The 22,390-nt window shown below is 42.0% G+C and overlaps 1 protein-coding gene across 1 annotated transcript in view; it reads right to left on the bottom strand.

The window, feature by feature from the left end:
- Positions 1-22,390, bottom strand: part of nrg3b (neuregulin 3b) — a 183,359-nt gene that overhangs the window by 80,336 nt on the left and 80,633 nt on the right. The window contains exon 2 of the mRNA XM_076759633.1: positions 11,338-11,473. Coding sequence (XP_076615748.1) covers positions 11,338-11,473 — 136 coding nt within the window. The remainder of the gene's footprint in view (positions 1-11,337; positions 11,474-22,390) is intronic.

Raw genomic sequence — 22,390 nt, 5'->3', positions numbered from 1 at the left:
TAAAGAATCACGTCAGATCATTTGATGATGAAATATCACCTTGGTTAAGCACCACCAACTGCACCTATTCTTCCTATTTTTTCTTACGCTTTCTATCTCTTGTTCAAGTGGTCTCTTCTTTCCTGATTTTGCTCAATCTGCTGGCTTGTGTTTCCCAACTAACTGATCTGTTTATCTTATTTGACACCCTTCAGAGGATAAAATGTACAAGCCGCGGCTCAGATAAAGCCGGCGAAGATGCTGCAAAGAGAGCCTGAGTCTTACTGCACTTCACTTCTGACGGAGAGTAAAAAAATGAGGAAATGTAGGTGGAGTTTGGCAACATTATGGACGGAAACAGTGGCTCATTATTTTTATTTCTCCCGTAAAGGCTAATTAGTTATGATTCCACAGCAAGTCCATTAAAAAACTGAGCATCTTTACATGTACACAGACGCTGCTTCACATCACACCCTATAAGAACGCACGGAAGTATAAACACCTCATCTTTATCACCCACTTGCCAGTGTGCTCCAACAGAGCAGCAACTAAAAGCCTCCTGAGCAGAATATAAAGGAGCCGAATGCATAAAATGTCTCTTTTCTCATGAAGTTTCTACCTGGAATGATGAAATCAGTGGAGCTCCCCCTGGTGGAGTACAGATGACAATCCTTAGAGCACAGTAGGTTTCAAGGTCTGCACTGCACTTGAACTCCTGATCCGAGACTTTCTACCATCTGATACCCCTGAGATGGGAGGAGGCTACACCCTTCCCCTCTGTAGCCTCCTTATTAGCAAAGGAATTAGACATAAAACCTGCACCGCTTCTGTCTGGCCCTCTCGTCCTCATGACAGAGTAGCAGACACGGTGGGCAGTCCTTGAGAAAACCTCCAGAGACCCCATCTGTATGTGGTGGCGACAGGGATATCAGAGTCTGTGTTTTCTGTGCTCACACATAACGATGGAGCTATACGGACTCTATTCTGTGTCCACCGCTGAAAATAATTTAGTCTAAACATCAGTAATGAGAAGCAGCTGTTATCCTTCACCAGCTGAGCTCACAATGAAATGACAAGTAAAGTGCTGCAGGCGACTAACTGAGGCCGCAGTGCTGCCTTCAAATCCAAAGCAGTCTCTTCGCGGTGCTTACACTCATGTGCTGTCATCACTTTATTGAAAGTCTCAGCGTTCGCTCGATGAGCGGAAGAGAAGGTGCGGAGAGATGCTGCGCTTATGTGCGTGTGGGTGTGTCTTTCATCTTGCTTGTGATCTTCTCGGGGCTCCGTAAATTTGATTGTGCACAGTTCCTTCCAGAAATGTGACTTTGTAAACGCAGAAAGAGGAAGATACAATGAAATGATTGCACATTTTGAATGCGTACGTGGGTTTATTCTTGAGGTTGCGCCTGTAGTATTTCACTGGACTCTGCCGTAAGGATTCAAGCTCGCTGCCGGGGTCATACAGCCTGTAATTAGTTTCCTTTTACGTGCTATTCCTGCAATTGTGTTTTGGTTCTCTTTGACATTTTTCTGTGTGGTGCACTCTTTATTTGAAGGGGTCGTACTTTGGCCTCTTGGTGAAACTGTACATGCTATTCGTCCTTGCTGTGTTTCAATTCTTCATGTGATTTTTGTGGGTGTAATTACTTTTGACATTTTTTTATACAACATATTTCTATCCTCTGTATCAGAGATTTTTCCATGTACTGGGTAGTTTGAGCCCTCATTAGTACAATATGGACGATTTTAAACAAAGACTACTTTTATGAGTATTTTCCCTCTATAGAAGTTCTATCCAGTGTTTCTGATTGTTTATTATGAGGGTGCTTTCTGCATTATGTTTTGTGGTAATTGTTTTTAATTTACGCTCATCGTCGTTTATTAATCTGGATTGTTGAGCTCTTTATATGACGTTTCTTGCTGAATGTTTCCTGTCTTGGGCATTCAGACTTATGTAACCATTACAGCTTTCGGCCGTTTTTGTTTTTGGCCACAATAAATAAGAAGACTATTTATCTGTGAGTGCCAGTGTTTTGTTTGCTTTCACATGTGGAAACAGACAGTGATAAAATGCTTTGCACTCTGTGGTGGGTCAGAAAAAGCACATGCATTCGTGCTCAGTCCTTTGGCAACATCTAAAGTCAAATCATGTTCTCCTCTCTTTTTGTGTGAGGACATATTTCTACCACTACTGAGCATATTTTTCAAAACAGACTGTTTTTGGACATATTTGTGGAAACAGCTTCTAGCTTCAGGTCTCTGGGTGAGCCTTTCCCATGGCAGTGTTTGACTGACATTTGAGAGCCAGCTTTTCCATGAGACCGTCGTTGTACTAAGAGAGCCGGATGCACTGCCACCACTCAGCCTCGCTGCTAATTTGTCCCGATGGCCACTCTCAGTCGTGCGACAAAACAAAAGTCCCCTGCGGCCCAAAAAAGCATTTTCTCCACAGACCACCAAGAGATGTCTGGAACTGTAAATAAGGTCAATCATTACTCTTTGTATTATGAATGAATGAGGTTTAATACTGGCAAAACTTTCCCAGAACCGAGAAAAGTGGCTGTTTACGTCGCGCTGCCGTCTCAAGTGGGGCCTGCAGGAGGAACACGGATGTGCATGTGCAGTGGGCCGCACACCAGCCTTTTAGGTTTTTATTTCACTTATCAAGTGGAAGCTCTCCCCACAGCCTAGTGAGCAAGCTAGGCTAACTAGCTGGGCTCCCCTCTAGTCTGAACTTGTTAACTTTAGCACTGATTCCCAATAGATTTCAGTCATGTTATTGTAACACCTGCTGAGGAACAGACCATTCCTGCACACTCGCACACACACACACAACAGAGGGGGTCTACTTAGCATTAGCTGCCTCTCTGTCATAGCTCCAGATGTGTTGATGGTAAATGACCATGCTAACACACCAAGGACACACAGCACTGGATAATAATATTGTGTTAAAGAAGACTACATTGCACTGCTTGCCAAAGAAATCAAAAAAGCATTGTAATGCACATATATTTCTTAACTATGCTGACGTAAAACGGTAAATAATAGACCAACATTATGCGAAGGTTTTAATTGTCTCCACGCATGGTGGCTCTCCTTGACAACATGTCTGTGCCATGCTCATTAAGACCTGACAAACAAGGAAGCCTTTGTTAGCTGAATATGGACTCGTGACTCTTTCATCTGCAGTGCTCGTGAGGGGCCTGCTGAATGTGAAATATAATGCTGAAAGGAGGAAGCAAGATGCCATCATGAATGGAGAAATGCATGTGTTCACAGTGGTATGCATGTATTAGTAGCAGGTAAAGGGACAGTAATAATGTCTGACTTGCAGAGGAGTTAAGTGTTTTAGAGGAAATCATCCATATATCAAAAAAAGGATGAGGCACACTAGAATTTAACATTTGGGTACCTAAATTGTCTTTCAATTAATTAAAATGAATCTGAAACTTTATGTGCCAACTGCACTGAGCTCCAAGGCAAGTTGATGGGTCTGTCATGGGATGCTGCCAACAGGTAAGTCTGTTCCCATGTTTATAATTGTGTTGCTTTCATACAGCAGCTGGGTGGGGTAGTGGGGGACATGGCCCATTGGCTTTAAGCCTGGAGAACGTCCTCCCTAGCAGGATGGATCAGCAGAGGAGCGACAGCATCGTGGATTAGTGCAGCCTGTCAAGGTCTGACGGTGCAGTGACAATTTAATCGCTGAACTGGCTCCCCGTAGAAAAAGGAAGATGAGAGGAAGGAAAACACGAAGGGAAAGTTAAGAGGTTGTGGTCTTCATTTATATGATTCATTTTGTCATATCAGATTCTGTTAATACTGCTGTCAGCGTCTCCTGGGTCCTGGGGAAAAAAAAACCATAAACAGGCTCATGGAGATGGAGACAAATGCACAGAGGCGCTCTCAGCCTATCCTTAAGCTTAACCCTACAGCAAACTACCAATAGGAGAAGCGCTTCCTCTCGTGGGGACTGCAGTTTTTTTATAAAGTCTTTTTGTGAGATTTCATGTGCTTCCTCATCAGGGTAGATGAACATGTCCCCTCAGGCATTCACACAGACACACACACGCACGCACGCACAGCATAAGCACTTTGCTTATGAAATACTGGTTTTACTAGTTATCCATCTGCACAGATGGGTTTTGAAGGAAAAGACATAAAACAAATCGATGTTGATTTAAATATGATCTATTGTCTTATGTCAGCACAGCTTTGGACGAAGCAATCAAATGTGCAAATTTTGGCCATGAATTATTCATGAAAGCAGTCATTGCTGCTATTAGGTAGCAATTATTTTAATGTCTGATCAATCAGAATCGATGCAGAAAATATAGTGCAAAGGATAAGCAATGACAGAGCGTTTGAATGTAACTGTCAGAGCAGGCACACTATAAGTGAGTCAACAACTAGTTTTTTTTTTTTTCCTGCTTCTGGCCTCACACTAATGAGGGAAGAAGTTACCATGGTAATAGTAGACACGAGCTACCTTGAGCTTTGCCAGGCTTTTAATGCGCACACGAGCACACAGACACACAGACACACACACACTCAGGATTGTGATTTCAGCCTCCATGCCGAGGAGAATAAAAGCTAAACCATTAAAAATTTACTCAGATTTAAAGGTGTGGCAAAACCTAAAGAAGCCACTGGGCAAGTCTGGCTGTTTCCTCTCTAATGGTGGCGATATGAGTCAGCAGTAAACCTCTTTTGCTGGTTTAATGTCTATCTTTACTGTCAGTCATATGTTCCATTTGATTTGACTTGAACTAAATCTGTGATTAATGAGCACTGATAACGTTTTTAATTTGATCAAAAGTCCAAAAAAAAAATCACGAGATCCCCATTTAAGCCTTTCTATAATGGTTGCTTGTGTCAGATCTTTGAAGACGTTACCAGTTGCCTTGATAGCAGCAGTATCACCAAATTAGAACAAAGGCATTCAAATATCTAACCAGCGGAAATGAAAAGGCTGATTTGTTCTGATTAAAATCACTTCTTAAAATGCAAAATGCATCCTGTGTAATTCTTAGGCAACCCTGTTCTCAACTTAGGTCTGGAATAGTAATTTTGCATTTTTGTTATTATTACCCAAAAAACCCAAAATAATGGATTAACTGGGTATAAAGAATAGTGCCGACACAATGCAAGGTCGAGTTCATGTTTTCCTCCTTTTATGTTTCTCTTTGGCAAGGTGGCATCAAGCTGTTTTAACTGTAAAGCTAACTTGCAGCAGCTTTGCATCATCTGTGCAACACAAGCCAGCCTCTGTGTAGTGTGTTGTTGATACAATGCCCATACAAGTTAGGAAACATTCTGTTGAAAGCAGCCAAGGATTTTCAGTGAAGGGAAACCGTTTTTCCGACTGATTTTTGCAAGAGAAAATCTTTTCCTTTAGAGTGAGGACGAAAAGATTTTTGCGGCGTGAGACGATGCTGCTGCTGCAGAAAAAAAAACAGTGGTTTGATAAAACTGCTGTACTGTAGGTAAGCAGATGTTATTTGTGTACATGAAGAATGAAAATGAGCGCCCACATGATGCAACGCTGCATATCACAATCACACATTTGCTGTACTGCATGCTCTGACTGAAGCAAGCGCAGCCTCTTAATGCCTGAATGTAATGGCCGTTTGCTGTGTGTCACCAAAACACAACACAATGCTGCAGGTGGTGGCCAGAGCTGAAGTGAACCATCATTCCAACTAATACATTCTACAATGCCCTCCAACGGTAGCTAACTGCATGCTTTCGGTTTACTGAGCACATGCCAGACTGATACTGCTGAGCCCTCACATCAAAGTCAAAACCTGCCTCGCTGAACAGGTCCAGTATTTTCAAACCACGACCTGCGAGGAATAATTGCATTGAAAAATGCAGAGGGAACATTACTCGGACCGGGGCGTATTATCAATAAGGGCTGAGCTGAGTGAAGGGCATCCATGCAGAATGATCAATTACAACACAGCTATTTCCATAAGATATTATCAGAGGCCATGAGGTCCTATTTTGTCCTCAGCTCTGGGACTTTAAGTGGCAAGCGCCGCTTCACTGAATCACTCGCATGCCCTCCTGTAATTCAAACACCTTGCATACAGAGCTGACCAGTGTATTACTCTCTGTGCCACCGTTTAACCTCCCCATGGAGCTGTGTTTTAACATTCAAAATGAGACACGCTGAACACACATTTGATATTTTGCTGAATTGCCTTTAACTTAATTAATAATTACTGTGATTTACCTTTGTACTGCCAGTCTAAGCAGATTATATCAAAAGTGTGTGGCCCAAAAAAAAGAAAAACGCCTTGAGCAAATCCTGTTCAATTTCTGACTTAAAGGTCCAGTGTGCACAATTTAGTGGCATCTAACAGTGAGGTTGCAGATTGTAACCATCTGATCAGCCTCCCCTTCTGAGCATGTAGCAGTCAGAGAACCTACAGTCGCTGCTAACAATGCAAAAGGTGCTCTCTTGAGCTGTTCTGCACTACTGTGGACACATGGTGGACCTTTCTCATTTTCAGGTGATTAAACACTAATGAAACCATGCTGCAGTAAATCCTTCACACTGGACCTTTAACATTTTAGTCATAACTAAGCGCACTTGTGGCTGTGTGTGTTATGATTGATATTCAACCCACAACCGTCAGCATGCACCATTATGCATGGAGGTAGCCATATCCTCTGTGGTACTGTCAGGCAGTGGCAGGTCTATGCTGCATCTGCACATCCAAAGTGTCCCAACAGTCTGCCGCTGGTTCTTTTTGTCTCTTCACGTACCAAGACTGAATTACGCACTGGGCAACAGTTCGTGTTGGATCACAAGAACATGTGTTATCTCTTCCGGTGTTAATTCAATTTAAGGTGCCGTATATCCGCCCATGGCCATTCTCTACCTCTGGCACAAGGACATCCTCTCCCCTTGGGGAAGCTTTAGTGGTGGTTTTTTTTCCAGGCCCACCATCACAAAACTGTCTGAGTGCTATGGCGCTGAACACGAGAATGCGAAAACAGGTGATGTTATTAGGTATGACGGCCAGATCTGCTACACCTGCTGATAATGTATTCCTCCACCTTTGGCTTTTTTATATTTTCATATATGCATTCTACTTTGCCTGACATGTCAGAGCCAAAGAAAAGCATGTCATCATCTTCGTCTTTCCTTTGCTATCAGAAGTGCACGTCGACATCATGTCTCTCCTCCTCCTGAAGGCAGATTAGATGCCAATCTGCATCTACTCGGGGCAACACTGAGATTTACAAGACTTCATGATTTGCTCTGTGTGCGTGGCAACTGATGCTTAATACTTCAAATAAGACCACTTCTTTATTTTTAGATGTCTATGAATTAAACATACTCTGGATGGCACTGCTTTTAAGCAGAAACTTGACTCATATTGTACCTGTGGTGGAGACTTTGTGAACAACGCTAAATATTTGTTTTGTTGAAGCACTTTCAGTCATTTGAGTATCTATTCTATGTGACTGTATACTCCAATCTCTGCATTTGCATCTTCATATAATGCATACTGTCCAAAATAATTTGAAGTCTAATTCTAGTACATTTGGCATTTGCCTGTGCCACTGAATCAAGTAAGCTCTGTTCGGAAAAAATATAGTTTTGGTTTGATCTTTAAGTAATTTTACTGCTGTTTTCCATTAATTAAAGAAGGAAATATAGAGGGATTAGGCACTGAAGTAAAGTCTTGGCATACAAGACCTTGATCAAGGATGATGTAATTCCTAATTCAATCTATATCTATACAGAGATAATTCCTTATGTGATTGGGCCTTCACGTGTTGATCCCCAGCTGCCATACAATAAGTCCTTTGAATTCTTTTACATTTATAGAACTTAGTGTATAAGAAGCTACAGCACCAATGTGGAAGTAGGTCTTAAACTCACATTTGCATGTTTATTTTGGGAGCCTTATTAGCATTGGCAAACATGAACATCCGGCAGAGGGGAGGGAGAAAGGAGGCGGAGAGCAAAGGAAATGTTTCATAACAAAATAAATTGATTCCCAAGTTCAAAACTGTGTTCTCATCCAACGATTCAAGTGTTCAAAGATTGTTCTGACATCTTCACTTGTCTAATGCTGGAGAACGTCCAACCATCTATTATGCTCTTTGCACAGCGGCCTAGAGGAAATGATGACGTCAAAGGAGGCAGCGATCTTTAAAGCTTCACTTTTCTGGACTTTAGATCTGACTTAAGAGGTCAGCAGTTACTGTCATGAGGACGCTGATCCCGCATTGCTTTGAGGGATGATTGATCAACAGCTTCCTAAACCTGGGTGCCTTGTATTTCTTCAACTAACAACTTTTTCCTTTTTTTTAGTTATGTCCAGAAATGTGGATGGACAATATGTGGGGGTATCGCCACACACAGCATCTCTGACAGGCAGAAGAACAGAGGATAACACTGTGCATAGCGCAGTATGAATACAGTAATGGCACAGCAGCAACTCTGCTGTGACTCACAGACTTCAGCTCCTTGTTTTGGTTTGTCAGCCCATATGGTTGAATCCCCAAAAAATAAAACTGTGGGCTTCCATTTTCAGCTAACAACCTCACACAAGCTGACTATACGCTACCTGCTCAGCATGAAATGGCGAAGATCTGAAGTAAACAAAGAAGAGGAGAGTTAAACATTTAGCGAGCCAAAAGGACAAGGACTCTCAGGAGGAACTGAGGAGTTGGTGGACCAACCAAGAGAATAAGGATGAATGAATCATTGACTTAAATTCAACACAACAATGTCATTAGAACTAGATAATAGCTGATCAGACTCCAAAATCTCTTGAAATTCTTATTTGGATCTTATCTTGTGGACATTAAGAATCTGTTTGTAATATTTTTACGTACAACTTGAACTGTTTCAACTGCTGTGAATTTGATTTGGGGGACTTTCTGCCCCCTGGTGGTTAAAAATTCTTTAATGCAGCTTTACTGCAGACTGCAGGTTCAGTTTTGTTGCGTTCTTTTCAAAATGATTTTGTGGTTACTGTCCTGTTAAAGCGCATCTTGAAAATCACAAGCACACCTGGAGTTCCCTCGAGTAGCAGTGATTTTGCACATCATCATAACAGCAGTGATTTTTGAGTAAAATGATCATATTTTTCTGACTTACTGCCTGGACTTCTCTCGAGTGGAAAAAAAACAACCTTTCAATAAAAGTATTCACAAACCTGTAATCATTCCTTCACACAACGGGCACTCAGCTGAAGAGAAATTGGCAGAGAGTGCCTCTAAGTTTGGCCCTCCAGTCTTCCCTGAGCTCTACAGTATATGCAGTCATTCAACTGTCACTAATTATAGCCCACAGGGTAGTTGCTACAAGTCTTCAGGGTTTCTTCAAGCTGCTGTCTCACATGTGAGATGTTCCAAAAGGTTGTGTCACCACCGTAATATGGCATGAAATACTGAGTCTCGCTCCCGTCGTTGGCTTATTCCCAGAGTGTTTGCTGTCTTCATTCAACGAAGTTCTACATCAGGCTATCAAATCTTTCAGTGCTGGCAGTATAAACACTTGATTTTGTACCGTGCAAAAATTATTTTCAGTTTCAATTCAGTTTTTATAGCTGGTTACAACTAAAATGAAAGTTTCTTTAAACCGAAAAATTCCAAGATTTTGCATATTTAAAAATACGTCTAATTTACCTGGTTAATCGCCTGTGATTAATAATATATCGTATGTCTTTTAATGACCAAAAAGAGGTGCATGCATCATTCCCTGACGTTTTTTCAAACTTTCTTTTGCTTAACATTTACTTTTCTAAGAAGCTTGACTCATTCATGCATCATTTATAATGCATAACTTTTTTTTAGATGAAGATTTATGCCCTTTAATTCCAGGTAGGTGTACTAATGAGCTGTTTTTCAATTCAGCACCATTCAGCACAACTCTTCCCTCGGAGAAAATTTCTTATCATGTATTTTTAAAGTGATGTATTTTTAAAGTGATATATCAGAGTGATTGCAGAGTTGAAGTGGATAGTGCATCAGGCCATGAGGAGGAACAGACATGCAGGAACACACAAAGAGAAGAGAGGAGCTGAACATCCAAGCGACGGCTCCTGCTGATTAATGGTACATGTATGCACATAAATCTGCAATGCACATACGATCACGTGTGCATTAGTAATGCGCTTCAGAAAGTGATTTCCTAGCATAATGTTTCATGTGCGGGGCTCTTGCTTTACAACTGCTTCCAAAGAAGTTGGGATGCTGCGTAAAATATGAATAGAAACAGAATCCATTTACAGACAAACTGTGTTTACGTGCAACAGTTCACATTCTTTATCCAGTCATGTGTCCACAAAGTGGTGAACCTCGCTCCATCCTCGCTTGTGAGCGACTGAGCCTTTTGAGGATGCCCCTTTCAGATCCAATCATGATACTATCACCTGCTACCAATGAACCTGTTTACCTGTGGGATGTTCCAAACAGGTGTTTTTGGAGCATTCATCGACTTTCCCAGTTTTTAACTGCTGTTTGTTTGAGTTCCAGATAAATCTTTGCTTGTTCTCTATCACAAACACAAAGAAACACAATAGGTGGGAAGACAGATGAACACTACAGGCTTCCTAATGCAGACAAATAGGTTGTCAAAGGCATTAGAAAGCATTAGATCCATTGCTTCAATAAATTTAATCTAGGGAATTGATATTATCTTAGTTGCTGCATGCCTACCACATTATGAGCTGCATCAAAGTCTGCGAAGGGTATTTTTTTGCAGGAGTTGCCTCTATTTATTCTGTTGGGTGTGAGTGAGTGCCTGGGCGGAACAAAGGAAAAAATAAAAAGGAAAGAAACTGCCAAAAAAAAAAAAAATCACTTGCTTTTAAGTAAGATCAAAGACGGATCCTGCAAGAGCTCCTTCTTCTGCACCTACCATTAACATGCATCTCATAGCAAAGAGGTCATATGAGACAACATTTATGCCAAGGTTAATACATGAGGAAAAGGCTGTTTTATCACGATCAGAAATTTTGTCCTCACTAAAGGCACCGATCGCATTTGCTCCGCATGTGCTTCCTGGTTGGATCTGCACAGGAGCACTTCTTTCCATTTGTTTGTTAGTTTGATTGTGTGGGTCAGAGAATCAGCTGCATATAATGCAGCCAAAGCATCTCTGATCCCTCGGTTTAGTGGTTTGGGTGATTATAGACCTTTCGTGCATTTGCAAAACGATTTTCAACGTGTTTCATTGCTTGAAGAACACACTGTCGGGCCGGCTTGAATGAAAATGACCCCAAGGTTAGTGATTGGAAGGGAAGGGCGAAGAGAGGAAACGTCAATGCTGAGAAAGAAACCGAATGCCCGACACACACACACGCACACAAAGCCCATTACACTCACCTGCAGTGTCTGTGAACCCCAGCCACGGTTTCAATGATGGAGCACTCTCCCTCGTTTAGACAAAAGGCCAGGTCCTTGTCTTCCACACACGGCTTGAAGACCTCTGAACGTAGACTGGGAAGCGTGGGGGGCACTGCTGTAGACAGAGAAACACAGATTCAGTTACTGCCGAACATAAAAAGCACGAAAGAGGCGTAGTTTCTCTCATTCTTTCAAGTTCGCATTTTAAATCACAGCATTTCTCTTTTAACGTCTTTGATGTGCGACTGCTCACGGAAGGCCGTTACGCTTCTAAAAGCACAGTTCTTCTTCTGCTGTGATTTATTTCTTGCACTGAAATGACCAGTCTCCTCAGATTGGAAGAGGAGAATTTATAATTTGTTGATTTCTGAAACCCAGGATAGCCCTAGGAACAACTTTCTTCATTAGGCTACTGACTGAGTGAAATTAGCATTTTGGGTTTGAACGTTTCTGACTTTGACCTGATGCAACAGAGGCAGCAAAATGGTGCAACGCATGTTATTGACTGCAATAACGTGCTTTGGCATTATTATTGTTGTCAGGATTGAGCCGCTTTTGGTGTTTTGGTCGCATTTGTTGCTTTTATTAAACATATGTACTGCATTTCTGGAGTCTGTTTTGCTGTTTGTTTCAAATGAAGTAGTTTAACCACTATTCCTTAGTGGCTTTCCTAGCCTGCTGCTTTAGTAAACACAGACAAATATTACAGAGGTAAGGAAGTGAGAAGATGTTATGTTGCACTACGCAAAGACAAGAAACAGAGAGAGACGGGCCCGGTGATGTAGCTTTAATTCTCCTCTTTTAGCCTGACCCTGAGCCGCTCTCACATAACGAGCATGGCTGCCATGTACAAGCACTGCAATGCAGGGTTCTCCACCCCATGAAATATGCACAGCTGTCAGGCATGTGGTGGCAGCCACATATAAATATTGTCTGCTAGCATGTGCAGCCACACGCTAGCGTATGCAGATAGTCTGTCAAATTCATTCATGCACAAGTGCAGGCGTGTTGGCACACAAACACACAAACACACAAACACACAGGTATACAATAACACTCAGAGGCTCTTTCACTCCATCATGTAGTCAAGCATTGAAAATTGGATTGACTGGTATTACGCTCGATACCTTGCCAATACAATTGGATTACACATCTGATTCTGCTTTCATCCAGTTATAGTATACACACAGACACACAGACACACACACACACACACACACCATATTCGTCTAATTGTCACCCTGCGCCTATTTCTATCATCCTTTTTGATAAGTCTGCCACGTCTTTGTTGGCCAATCGGCTTTGCGTGCCACACTTCCGCCGGTCCAACGGCATCTTTTTCAGCCGAGGCTCGAGTGACCAATCGTGCGGAGGAATGAAAACTTGGTAATCTGTTTGTTGTGCCCCAGCGTCCAGTTCAATCTATGTTTTGTTTATGGCCATTGATTGATAAATCCGGGGCTCTTGATGTAAGGCCCCAGAGATGATGAGAGATCAGAGCGAACACAAAAAGAGATATGTGGCGCTCCCGGGGCCAACCGTGACTCCACTCTGTCAGAGCAAAAACTTTGGAAGATTTCGGTTAAACCACTTACTGCAGGGGCTCGTATAATATTGTCAGATGCATTTGGGTCTCTCTCTTTGACTTTTGAATTTATTAAGGGGGATGTATTTAAAAGGACTGAAGGTAATACATTCACATTCTGTATCTGTTGCACGTCTCTCTTTTGTGATTGCTACTTCTAATCGTTTTGGGATCAGATCAATGTGCCACGTATGAAAGTAGGTCTCAAACTCAATCTGACTCATTCACTCTCTGGGCTTTAAAAGACACCGGATTACATCTTGTATTATTAATTCCACAAATTCCCAGAGTGGATTGCTCAAAAGGTTATCTATTCCAAGATGTAACTTTAACAACAGAAAATAGAGCACAACGTCCCTGGGGTACGCACATCCGCGGCGATAATTGTCATGTCGCTTAAAGCGCCTGGTATCTTTTATTCAGACAGCAGCAGTGACCACATGTGAAGAACAGCACGTTTGATATACAAAGACAGGTCGTGCTACGTGAGGTCAGCGGTTTCAGTTTAAACACATCAGGGCAGAGCTTTTCTGACAAAGGAGGCAATTGATTTTGTGCTGCGAGCCTAACCATTGATATATTTACATTAGAAAAGCCAAGGTCATGCAGATACTAAACACCCTTTTAGTACCTGCATTGCAAGAAATCTTATCTGTGCTGCAAAAACTTTTAGTTTTTCACTCGTCACCTTATCTTATTTCAAAGAACCAGTGAAAAAGGCTCTCTCTCATCCATTATTATGATATTATTTTCTGTGGAAAAAAAAACAAAAAACTGGCTGCATCATTTCATTTGTCACATGTTGTTGACAGAGCAGAGCGGCAGGATGTGAGCTAAGTAAGGTCACCGTGGTAGCAATGACACAGCACTTTGGGAATCGATGATGATGTATGATGTCTCCATATATATATATATATTTTTTTTTTTTCATGAGGGACAAAACTCCCACAAAACCCCAAAGCACATTATAGCACTACCCTCTGTATATTGGCTATTTTCTTCCGGTCGGTGAATGCGCCTGTTTCACAGCCAGACGGAGGCCGGCTGACATGAGTGCCTTAAATTAAACATATTATGACATTTATAAATGTGCAAAGGATTTCTAGAATAGCTGATGTTTGAAACTTCCTGTGGTTTTTAATATTGCACCAATACTAGAACCCAATAAATCATCTGAACCTGGAAAACTTGTGAAAGTAAAGCACACATTTCAGCATGTTCCCCATTTCCTTAAAACAGAATAAAAATCCTCTCAGTCTCTCATCTGTCATTCTACAAAATAAAGGCGCTGCTATTCTTCACCAGGTGCAAGGCCTACAAACAAACAGCCGCTACTGATTGCCTCTCAAAAAATCTGCAAAAAAACCTCTTAAGTCTTAAAGGATTACCTCCACTCTTTTAGCCCTGTTGGCCACATCAAGGAACAAGTCATCTTCAGATGTGTTTGGCCTTGAGCAATACAGGCTGTCAATTTCTTATGGGTTCCCTGTTCATCACTGTGACAGGCAAGAAAAGGTAAAAAAAAAAAAAAATCTGCAGCACAGCAAGCACAACTCGGGCACTTTTGAACAAGCACCTGTCAAGCAGGATCTCGTTGAAATGCTACGTTCTTTAAATACCGCCCCTGTCAGAAATAGAGCAAGTTAATAAAGCAATTACTCAGTTTCCTGAATGTAACAGAGCAGAATGGGGATAATGTGCGTTTGCATGCTTTGATGTGATACTCTCTGTGTTTTGTCATTTCTTGACTACCAAGGGACTGACCCTGAATAGATCAGTGTAAACTCTGCAGCTAATCCAAGCAGTCAAACCAATTAATAGCACGATGACAGGTTTTTCCACTTTTTTTTTTTTTTTAAATATATATATCAAACCAGCACTGAAAGCAGTTCAGACTTTTTAACAAAATTCATCTTCATCTTCATTACTGAGGTAATAGCTGATAAATGAAATGTCCCTTGCTTTTGGTCATTAGTAATATGTGGTGTCATGACTAATTATGACAAACATACAAGTTGCCTTTAGGTTCATTTATCAACACTTTTAACGAAGCCTTCTACAAAATTAGACCCTCTCCATGCAGGCGTCTGGCAAACTCGATGTAACTCAGACTGTTAGGTAGCTGTAAAAGAAAAAAAAAAACATGGTGGAAAATGTGCTAATAAATGGCAGCTGCAGTGGGAGCGTGATTCATCCTGGACTCTTTGAAATCACTTCCACGTCTCTCGCTCTCCCTGTTGCACAAAGGCAATCCAGATTGCCGATTCCCATGGTAACTTTCAAGGAATCTACTGGCTGGGGATCACAGATTCAGACGATGCTTGAGAGATCAGAGTTATCTGAGAGGAATACCGAGGCTAGTGCTTCTTCTCAGTCACTGCTATTGATTCGCTTTCAATCAATACCGTCAGAGAGACAGCTTAAAACAAAACACAGGATTTATTGCATTTTGAAATGTAACTTCATTTCTAATGGGGGGGAGGAAACGTCTCATAAAGGTTACAAAATCAAGCTGAATGAATGCTGACATTATTATCGTTGAAAAAGGCGTGACGCGGTTTTTAAATGGTAAAAAAGGAAGTCACAGTATCTTCTCTGTGAAAGCGTTCACATTGGGCCAATCAAAGCGCCCTAAAAGTGGGCCAGTCTCTGCAGCCAGATGTCACGCAGCACGCTGCAGCATGGCTCTGAGGTATGTTGTGGTAAACACCGAGAGGTGTTCAGTGTTTGCCTGCTGCTACAAACTTTGATCATTTGGTAGGATACAAACTCATCTTTAAACATACAGTATTTATACCATTTTAACAAGACTTGGATCCATAAAACAAGCACGCGTACTCTCTCTCTCTCACACACACACACACACACGCCTTGAACACAGTTTTTCAGGCAGGTGGGACTATTATATCATCACTTCTCTGTGACCTATGATTATCTTAAATGGAATAAATGGTGAATGCTCCATTTGTTGTGGTTTGCTTCTGTTAGCGTCAGTGGCAAATGTCACCTCAATTTCGCAGACCCACTTTCACTTTTTAGCTCCAATGCTTGATTACTTTCGATTGGTGAAGTGCAGCAGCGCCTCTCCTGCAATTCTTTGCAGCCCGGATCCAATTTCAATTGTAACTCTTATATTATGCTTTCATGAAGTTGGAAAAGAATTGTCCTATTGAGGCCTGCGTGTTCTGTTCAAACTCATGCACACATGCACACGATACACTCGGCTGAATGCATGCAGACACACTCTCATATTGTAGACGGAGCATTCTTGGCACAGACAACACAGGAGACAATTCCATTTACAACTGTAGCATTTTCCTTCTATGGCTTCCTTCTAATGTGCTCATTAGTGTTCTTGTGCTGAGCCTCATCCCCCAGGAGACTGTGGTCGGGAGAGAACTGCCTGTGTTTACTGCAGCACACATCAAAGAGGGCCTTACTACGTAAAGGCAAAGTCCTAAGAGGGCCGGCTGATTGCTTACCCATCATGCACTGCTGCCTTTTGGACAGAACCATATTCAGGTTAATATACAGCGCTGTGGATATGGACAACACACTGGCCCCGATACTGCTGTCACGATGGCTTGGAAAGGACTTGATCTTTTGGACTTTTTTCTTCACTGAAACAGTACTTTAACAACAACAAGGAGGATCACAGAAACTGTTTCAATCACTGGAATCCTTATTAAAAAGGAATAAACGCTTTCTTTCCTAAATGTGAATACAATAGCAGCTACAGTACTTACTTGTATTCAGTCATAAACTTGAGGTCTGTACAAAATTAAGAGACCCAACTACATAAAACGAACTGAATCTTTCCCAAATTCCTTCAGGTCAAAGTTAAATCACGTAGAATGGAGAACATCAGTTTTGTGAGGTCTTTTTTTAAAAACCATTTAAAGTTGCGTGGATCCATTACACTGTACATGACACCACCGAAAGCAGAAACTGTATCTTGGAAAAAGGCGGCTAATCGAGATGACTTTTGGCTTCTTTTTCATGTTTCATGCATATCAGGTTTCCTTATGTAAATAAACCGCTGTCAAAATCAATTTTTGGTTTGGATTTCATGCGCCGTGAGACACCAAGCTAGCAGTTTTGGTCGATGGTTGATTCAGGTGAGAGTAATTTATTTTGACTATGGCACAACACATGGCAAAACATGCTATATACATAAGTACATAACCTTCACATAAATGTGAATAGCATATGTGAATATATGAACTGACACAAATCAATTGAGCATAATTAGAGAACCTCTAAAGATATGGCTGTGGGTCTATACAACAGAGGAAAGAAGAAATGTAAAGACTTCTTGTGGCCTTGAATTTCCAATATGTATGGACATATGCTTGTCAATACTGTGTGTATAAACAGTGCATGGCTCAGGAGGTAGAGCGGGTCGTCCACTAATGAGAAGGTCAGAGGTTCCATCTGTGGCGACTCTGATCTATACGCCAAGGATACCGATTGCTCCCAATGCTGTGTGTGTGAGTGTGTGTGAATGGTATCGCTCCTGTGACCAGTGTGTGTGAATGTATGGAGTGCAACGCCACAAATAATTTCTCAGCCTCCAGGTGTGTATTTTGTGCATGTGTGAAAAGGTCCATATGAATGGGTGAATGCTGACCCGCGTTGCAAAGCGCTTTGAGTGGCCGGTAAGAAAAGAAAACTCATAAATGGAGGCTATGTAAACGCATTTACCATTAGACACACACACTGTATGCATGATCATCAAGACAACAAGCCTTGGGAGACCTTCTGTCCCTGACGTGACACAAACAAATAGTAGCAGACCTGTGGGACAGTTGGATACGGGTGGCAGTCGCTGCCTGTAAGCGGGGTTAAAGAGCACATGGCCTTGGTCGCCATGACAGCCCAGTGATGAGCATTTGGTGGGACATTTGTCAAGGTGCTGTCACTCTAATCCACCTGGTGGTGGCCTTAAAGCGCCAAGCTGTGACATGCATACTGTGCATTAATGGTCTGATTACATGTTCAAACAAAGACATCCATAGCGCACATTTACTCCCCATCTACTGGCTTTAGCAGAGGTTTTTAAATGCTTTGCAAATGAAGTCAAATGATATGCTTTTTAATTCCATTTTTCATTGCAGGGTACATTCAGGAGTTCAAAGCGCTGATTTTCTTCTTGGTTGCCGAAACACCTTTGAGTCTACTCATTATCTAATGGCATCATCATTAGGTGAACTAAAGCAGGTTTTGAGTGTGTTCACAGTGACAGGCCCAAAGCAGCAGGTTAATAAAGTAGAGCCCTGAAGACATCAAACATGCGTTGAACCTGGAGGGAACAATTCACCCCCTAATGAAAAGTTTTAATTATCTACATTATCTCCTGACCCCGTGTCAGCTGAATCTTGATTAAAGTTTGGACAACCACCGTACACACAACAAGTAAGGCCCTGCAGTTCCAAACCCCCTGCTTCTCCCAAACCGGCTCCAAACAGATCATAAAGTGACCTTGAAATTTTTCTCCACAACCCACGCAACATAGTGCAAGTGTTTTGCAGCCAAGAGACTGCACTGCGAGTCCAAAAACCGCCTGTGCTGCGCTCTACCAGAAGGCTCAGCTTGCTTGTTGTGCACTATACCTCAGTTGGAGGTGTCTGCTCTGTCAGAGACAACCTGCATATCCGATAGAATAGGCTGTACAAACATCAGGGGAGCTGGGACTCACATAGGAGGGAGTATGTAATGTGGGTGGAACTGTTTCCTTAAGAAAAGCAGTGAAATTCAGCGTGCCAGTCTTGTGCAAAGGGAGGAAAAGAGCTGAAAGCTTTTATTTTCTTCTCACCACAGCTTTAAGAAAGTGACACTGGGCTCGAGCATAAGTTATTCATCAGCTTGATTTACGTTATTACTCTTATTGTATAGATGTGAGGAATGCTATGCTGTTTGATAGACCTTGGACCTAAAGCTGTTAAAGCTACTGAAGACGTACTACAAAAGTACCCTTAAGACAATACAAGGAACACAGAGGGATGGGTGAAATTGACTGAAGTTCTCTGAAATTAACGTGACTCATATTGTCAGGTTATTATCAGTACCGAGAGCTGTGTTTTTCTGAAGGTGCCTTGAGGGCCTTTGAAGATAATTTGCCTCCTCAGTTGCACATTTCTCTGACTCAGCGGCAGTAACGAAGCCACAATGCCAGCAGACTTCAAATGTGGATCATAACAGAGCCGCTGTGACAAGAGGCAGCACTGACTCCCCTTCCTTTGACCTCCTGCAGCAGTCCCTTGGCCATCGGGGTCAAAATGTAATCTGTCAAATGTTCCCGACTGACTTCCTGTTTAAGACGGGAATCAGTAATGATGTTTGTAAGAGCGCTTAAACACAGAACAATATTGTTCGGGGTAATTTCTCCTGCGCTAATTTGTCTTCACAACCCATATGCAGCAATATAGAACAAGACAGATAATTTACCCTGATTCATTGATTGTAATTTGTAGTGTAATTATCATAATATGCCACCAGGAGGGACAGAATGATGCTACTGCTTATGAGCTCAGAAATGGTGGAACTTGCTGTACGCGGTGCCTCTTTTTCCAAATGTTGGGTTTTTATTTTTGCCATACTTCTTTGAGTTTTTGACAGATTTGATGTTTTTGGACGACTTTGTCATTGGAGATGATGTATGCCACAGCAGTGCGTGTTGCACATCACATTAGCTAAACCAGTGTGATGTAAATGCCAGTGTGGCTGTGAACTTACATCCATTCACTCCTGCAGAGAAACTCATAAAAGCTGCTAAGAATGGGATGAGTGCCTCTATCTCATATTCAACAGTGGGTGATGTACCTTAATGCCATTATGTCCATTACTTACAGAGCAAATAACGGAGAATAGCCAGCAACTGAAGAAACAAGTTTGAATCCATCAAATGCATGTTTAATGAGCGAGGTCGTTTTAGTGCGTTTGCAACGGCAATGACATTAAATTTAGATTTGGATTTCAGGACAGGCAAAAAAAAAAAGATGAGACCCAAATTAAAGTCTGCTGAAGTTTTGCTGAAATATACATACCTGTGGTGGTGCTAGAGGAAGGTCTCAGTAATTAATGATTCATCACTGTTTACCAATGGGACACCATGAAAGAGGCTGCGGAACTAATGAAAAACACACAACACACACACACATACACGCATGCCAGTTTGCGGCACAAAAGCAGTGAAGAGCACTGAAGTGTGTGATGTGTTTAGACATTCTGACATGTTAATATGGGAGGAAAACGCCTGCATTACCTGGTTGTGATTATTCATGAGACCAAATCAGGAGGATACAGCCTCAAAATGCAGCCTATTCCAGATTATAAGGCACTGATATCAACTCATAATCAACTTGATCATCCAGTAAATAACACAACGTAATTAGTTTTAGTTATTCCCACAAGATATTTTAATTTAAAGATGTGATCTGTAATTGGTGTGTATATGTGTACGCGCAGAGCATGTGTCCATCAAAACATTTTATGTATTTCCATGAAAGGTCTTTTGTTCCTTAATTACAATTTATTAACAACGCTAACAAACCATTTATCAAACGTGGCATATTTGGCTTGCCTGTTAATGTGCATCTAACCACGCTGCTGATAGCACACTTGGTCCTGTCTTGGCAGTGCCTGTCTCCATCTGCCGTTTTTTTTTTTTTTTTTTTTTTTTTACATTTAAGACTATATTTAAAAAGATGGCATAAAAATTTAATCCTGGGAGTTCAAGAGGATTATGCCTTGCCAGCAGAAACTGGCAGAGAGACTGAGGTGCAGTCGGACGGGTACCTAATTGTGTCTTCATTTACTTACTGTAACATCTTCACTGACACGACGGTTGAAGCTTTAAAAAATAAAAAAAAAAAAGCTGATTTCTTCATGCCGATGAGTTGAGATGCAGTGTTATCAGTGCTACGATCGCGGCACACTTGTGTTAAAATACTTCGCTGGTAAAAAAAAAAAACAGCTTTTTTTATTTTCCTTCCATGGGTATTCACCATGCTCCCTCTTTATGCCTGACAAACATATTTGAATTGGAAATGACTTGAAATACTGTTTTATGCAGCGCTCGTCTCTTGATGCGGTTTTACACATGCAAAGAGATGAAATAAGAACCAACAGAGGGGTGAAAAAAAAAAGGAGGGAAGGAAAATTTGGGAAGCCTGGTTTACCTCAACCATACTGAGTAAATCGATAAAGACTGAGAAGTCGGTTTGATCACATTATTGATGCTGTTGTTTTTCCCTTTCTGTCTCTCTCTTGTTGGCTAATCCAACAAGATGCAGGCAATTATTCACACCTGAGAGGACAACAGGAGAGGAGGGACGGTGTGCAAAGCGTGAGAACTTGACAAGAGAGACAACCAAACAGCATTCGAGATCTTCATCCCCCACCCCTCCCTCGTCTGCCTCGCCGCCACACTCCACTCTGCCCCCGTCTACCTCGGCGTCTTCCTCACGAGAGCAACTTGCAGGTTTGCAGAAATGCAGCATCGACATGCACCCCCATCGCAGAGGGAACGGGAGCGAGAGATGAGCTGTGATTCACCTACGCGGACCGGAGAGTGGCTTCCTGTCAGCGCGGTTGATTAAAATTCCTGGGACCAAGAATGCAGGGTGTGATGTACGACGAGCAGGTGGTGTGGGTTTAATATGCATGAGCGGACGGCTCCTGCATCTGCAGATTGGCATTCACTGAGCTTTCCTGTCCGCTCCCCTGGCAGCTCTCCTGGCATATGGAGCTACTGAGGGCATACATGAGCATAGCAAGGGGGCTGGTCTGAGCACCCACTGATACAATTCAGTCTTTTTGTGACTCCTGTGATCTGTGGGATGGTAGCTAGTTCCTTTTTGGTGGCTTTGGTTTGCTCAAAGTAACCAAGATGAAGGTAGGGGAGGGCATTTTTCTGCTGTATATTTTATTGATTTTATACAAACAGCAGGAAACATCAAAAGGGAGGAGGATTAGAGGGGCCGGTGTAAAAATTGACTGAGATGGGGTTTAGGACTTAGGCTTACTGGAGGGAAGATGTGATTAGCCCCTACGCCATCTCAACGGATGATTCTATTGATATGAAAAAGCAAGCACAGTCCTACTCCAGATTTTGAAGGAGGGAAATGTGAGCTTAGCTGGCGCTGCCATGCACTGTATTTGACACATAAACTGTGACTTGGAAAGGTTTAGCTGTGCAAGTATTTCAGGCAGCTGTGCAGAGTTAGATTCACAGGGTTCCATGTTTGTGTGGGCGCATTGCAAAGTGGTATTTTTCAGTTTTCTTTGCCCGAGCCTGTTTGTTATTTTGGTGATTTGATGTGTGCTGCAGTGGGAGGAGAGGCGCAGTAGGTGGTGTGTCACCGGCAATCCAGCGGCGCACAGTAATTTTGATGTCAAGTTTGTCCACATTTCGCCCTGTCGGCCGCCCGACTGCAGGTCAACAAG

Source organism: Chaetodon auriga, chromosome 20, assembly GCF_051107435.1.
Source record: "Chaetodon auriga isolate fChaAug3 chromosome 20, fChaAug3.hap1, whole genome shotgun sequence".
Classification (NCBI taxonomy): Eukaryota; Metazoa; Chordata; class Actinopteri; order Chaetodontiformes; family Chaetodontidae; genus Chaetodon; species Chaetodon auriga.
This window is presented reverse-complemented; position numbering and strand designations above follow the sequence as displayed.